The sequence below is a fragment of the Psammomys obesus genome, unplaced genomic scaffold, assembly GCF_907164565.1.
Source record: "Psammomys obesus unplaced genomic scaffold, mPsaObe1.curated_primary_1811, whole genome shotgun sequence".
Lineage (NCBI taxonomy): Eukaryota > Metazoa > Chordata > Mammalia > Rodentia > Muridae > Psammomys > Psammomys obesus.
Window position 1 is genome coordinate 7418417 of NW_026586589.1, and position 4229 is coordinate 7422645.

The window sequence follows — 4229 nt, forward strand, 5'->3', positions numbered from 1 at the left end:
AGAGAAGAGAAGAGAAGAGAAGAGAAGAGAAGAGAAGAGAAGAGAAGAGAAGAGAAGAGAAGGGAAGAAAAAGAAGCAACTGGTCGGCCACCTTCTAAGACCATCATGGTGTGGGGGTAGAGATTTGATGTCTTCATGTGAGCTGAGGGGTCTGTCTTCCTGCAGGCTCCTGCTGCCATGGACAGCCTCTGTGGCCAGGAGCAGCCCAGAGAACTGAACTCACCACCGTGCTGCCTGCCCCTCTCCCTAGAATAGTGCGTGAGTCATCGGACATCTGTCTGCTCTCTCCCGTCTTACCCGTCACTGGGCCTAGCACAAGGTGATCGTCATGGAGGGAAGGGCTGGCTCCCTCCATGAGTACAGCCACGTCCTTGCAGTGCTGTGCCTGTTATGAGTTAGGGAGGGCTCAGTGAGTCCTTCGGTCAGGGCATGAGTTTTGTCAGGGTTTGGCACTGGGTTTGCCAAGCCTGAGTGAGAACACAGGAGACTGCCGTTGGAAGGACCGTATCTGGAATCAGTTCTGGGCCTCACTTCCACCTCTGGCTTTGTTTGTGACTCTGGGAAACGGGGTTCACAGCACTGAGATGCAGATCCTCTCAGCATGAAACAGGGGAGCTGTCACCGTTCCTCTCAGGATGGGGGGAATTAGATATAAAATGGCCAGCACGCCCCGGCCCTGAGTTCAGCGTTTGACATGTCATGAACGCACCTGAACCCTTCTTCCTTTCCAGCTGAGGAAATTCTAGGGCCCTAACTAAGAACAGGACCCAGAGGGCTAGTGGGGTGGGAAGAGGGATGTCCCAGGCCCTAGTACACACCTGTTCGGCAGGCCTTGTGTCCTGCTGGGGCAGATGCTTCTCATTGGAATTGGTCTCTGGGTGGCTGTGGCCTGCAGGGGTCACTGGGGTGGTCACTGCTGCGGCAGCCTCAGGCTGCTGTGGAGTCTCCTCCTGAGCCTTCTTCACCTCAGAATCAGGGCCTGTCTCTGTTGTCATGGTGACCAGCACGCCTGCATTGGAATGGAGGCGAGCATGTGACAGAGGAAGAAAGATGATAATGTGACAGGAGGGCAGGAACCGCACGCACGCGGTGAGGAACAGATGGAGACAAATGGACAAAGAACCAGAGAGAAGGAAGGGGTTAGGGTCAGAGGGAAAGTGAGAATGTGAGGAAATCTCAGGCCTCTTGCCCTCTGTGTCCAGTGGCATAGAAATCCAGGCCAGGGAGCTGGACCCTTTCTGTGGAGGAGGAGGGTCTCTCTGGGGCACTTAGCTCTGCACAGCAAGGCCTGGGCCAGGCTGACTCTCCACTACACCTGGGACACCTCAGTTAATGCAGGACACACTGAACGCAAGCTAAGAAAGCCCTGGATTTCAGACCTGTGAGCAAGAGTTTAGGCAACTCCCTTCACTTCCCAGGCTGCAGTAACACACAGACACACAGACACAGACACACACACACACACACACACACACACACCAGCCCCAGGTTCACAAGATGTTGTCAAGATGGGGTCCCACGGATCAAAACAGGTAGACACTAGGAGAAAACACTCCCTGATGCCCATGAAATAAACACTCAGGGTAGCAGGGCTCAGGCTGTCTGCCACGAGTGAATCACCTCCCCTCTCTGGGACTCACCCACAAACTGGGGGACTTAGGGGGACATCTCTAGGACAGGACGTTTTTAACAGTTTCCCCTTTGAACATTAAATGAAATGCCAGAGAAAACCGCAGACCTGCTGTTCAACTATTCTGCTGGAATTAGCCAGATCCTAAAGACAGTGACCTTCACAGTGAGGCTTCATGTCTTATTCATTTTGTAGGGGATCATAGAGGACATTTGCCACTGTTCACAGAAGTTAGGAAAATGAAAAGACAGGGATAGGAGGGTTGAGAAGGAAAGCTCCATTTATAATCTAGACACCTTGAAATTACTTGGATCTTTTTGCTTTGAGATAAGATCTCACCACATAGCCCGGGCTGTGCAGTCCACACCAGCACTGAACTAGTTAACAATTGTTATTATTGTTGTTGAGTGTGTGCACACGTGTATGGAAGGCAGAGGACAGCTTTTCAGAACTTGGTTCTGTCTTCCACGCTGGGCTCTGGGGATCCAACTCAAGTCTTCAGGCTTGTGCTACAAGCACTTTTATCCGCTCAGCCGCCTCAACAGGCGAGTCCCTGAGCTCCTGATCCCTCCACCCCAGGCTCCCCAGTGATGGGATTACAGGATATGCCGTCACACTCAACACCTGGGTGTTTGCAGTAAGTGTATTCACTTGTAAGTTTGTTTTGTTTTTAAAGGCAAAAGCATCGATTCCCGACCACAACCAGAGCATGAGAAGTGGATAGGAACCATCATTCTTTGGTCTAGGATCTTCCTCTACGTTCGTTGTATCCTAGGACATAAGAAAGAGCCACACGTGGTGGGAACCTCGCCTTAGCCATCCAGAAGGACAGGCCTCAGACAGACAGGCATCCTGGACACCCTGATCCATGCACATGCTCCAGGACTCCCATTTCTCCATCTGTGCCACGCACGGTGTCTATGTTACCAGAGAAGGCAGGAGGATTACCACAAGTCTGAGGCCAGCCTAGGCTACAAAAGGAGACCTATCTCAAAAATCCAAAACCAAGCCATACCAAACAAAACAACTTATTTACTTATTCAAACTTGTGGAGCCCAGGGCCCCCCATACGCCAGGCAAGCCCTTCCTGTTTGGTCTGTGGTACCTCTCTGCATTCCCATGGGCACTGGGCTAGCCCAAAGCAAACAACACTAGGCAGGCTACAGGCGGGCCCAGGGCCATGAAGGGGTCCCAGGTGTCCTCCACCCACGGGGCCCACATGGCAGTGCCCATGAGCGGAAGCAGGCAGCACAAACAGGAGGTGTGCGCGTTCCCTGCGCTGCTGTTGAGCAGCCAGACATGGAGGAAGGGGAGATGGTCACCCTGCTTCACTCGCTCAGGAGGCTCTCTTCCAGCCCTTACCCTGACCTTAGAGAACAGGAAACAACTTCAAGCCAGTTACCCAAAGACACACCACCCCTCTCATGAGCTCTGCACGTAACAAATGCTCTGTTGGAGTTCCCAGCCCACACAGGGTCAAACCAAGTCCTATCTGCCGAGCCCAGGACCTTCCCTCAGCCTATGCAGGGAGGATGTCCAGACCTCATGTCAGGCAGGGTCAATAGGCAAGAACTCTTCAAAATAATTTTTCATTTAGAAAAGCCAAAGAGAGAGAGCTCAGTGGTTAAGAGTACCTGCTGTCCTTCCAAAGGACCTAATTTCAATTCCCAGCACCTGCCTGGAATTCCAGCTATGGGTTGGGGCGTACTATCTGACTCCCTCTTAGGGTTTCCACTGTCCCCAGCACACCCACAGGGCAAATACACATAAATAACAAAATAGATATCTAAAATCATCTTAAAAATTCAAAAACTTATGTAGATACATTTTGCGACAAGCAGAGTCCGAATGCCCCTGTGTCCAGGCAGCCCTTGCCTACATCACTCCTCCCCTTCTAGGGTCCTCCCTGTGGCTTCAGCCTAGACTCTTGGAACTTCCCCCTACCTGACCATTCCTGGAAATAGCCAGGAAAGCAATCTTCAGTGAGTATCCCAAATTTTTCCTGCAGAGCTTCTGGTAGCCATAGACGGAAAGAGCTGGACACTTTCTGAGAAGCCACTACCCTACTCTTGTCACAGGTGAGGCCTGAGCGACAGTCACTCTTCAAACAGTGCCCCTTAGTTTTCCGCCCGTCCTCTAGATCTCTAGATCTGAACATCAGGCACTCAAACTACCTCCAGCAAGAGCCCAACATAACCTCCTCAAAGGAGAAACAGCCCAGGCCCAGGCTGGACACCCAGGAGGGAGAGGGAGGCCGCGGCCAGGGGTCTGGATATAGAGATACTGGCTTAGCTTCTTGGAGAGTAAACAGAAAATCATGGGAAGCATTTGAGCGAAAGGGCATGGTGTCGGCGATCTATACATATGACCCCATCTTAGCAAACACACAGATCCTTACGACAACGTGAAATGAGAAAGCCTGTCATTATGTAAACTCGAGACATGCTAATAAAAACGGTAAAAATAAATAAATGTCTAGGTAAGTAAATGCTGAGGACCCCTCAACCCTAAAGCAGAAGAAGAAGAAGAAGAAGAAGAAGAAGAAGAAGAAGAAGAAGAAGAAGAAGAAGAAGAAGAAGAAGAAGAAGAAGAAGAAGAA

General features: G+C 51.1%; 1 protein-coding gene across 13 annotated transcripts in view; it reads right to left on the reverse strand.

The window, feature by feature from the left end:
• Epb41l1 (erythrocyte membrane protein band 4.1 like 1) overlaps positions 1-4229 on the reverse strand; it is a 119497-nt gene that overhangs the window by 50279 nt on the left and 64989 nt on the right. For all 13 annotated transcript variants that reach the window (XM_055602294.1, XM_055602287.1, XM_055602299.1 and 10 more), the window contains one exon: positions 819-1009. In XM_055602294.1, coding sequence (XP_055458269.1) covers positions 819-995 — 177 coding nt within the window. In that variant the 5' untranslated portion in view covers positions 996-1009. The remainder of the gene's footprint in view (positions 1-818; positions 1010-4229) is intronic.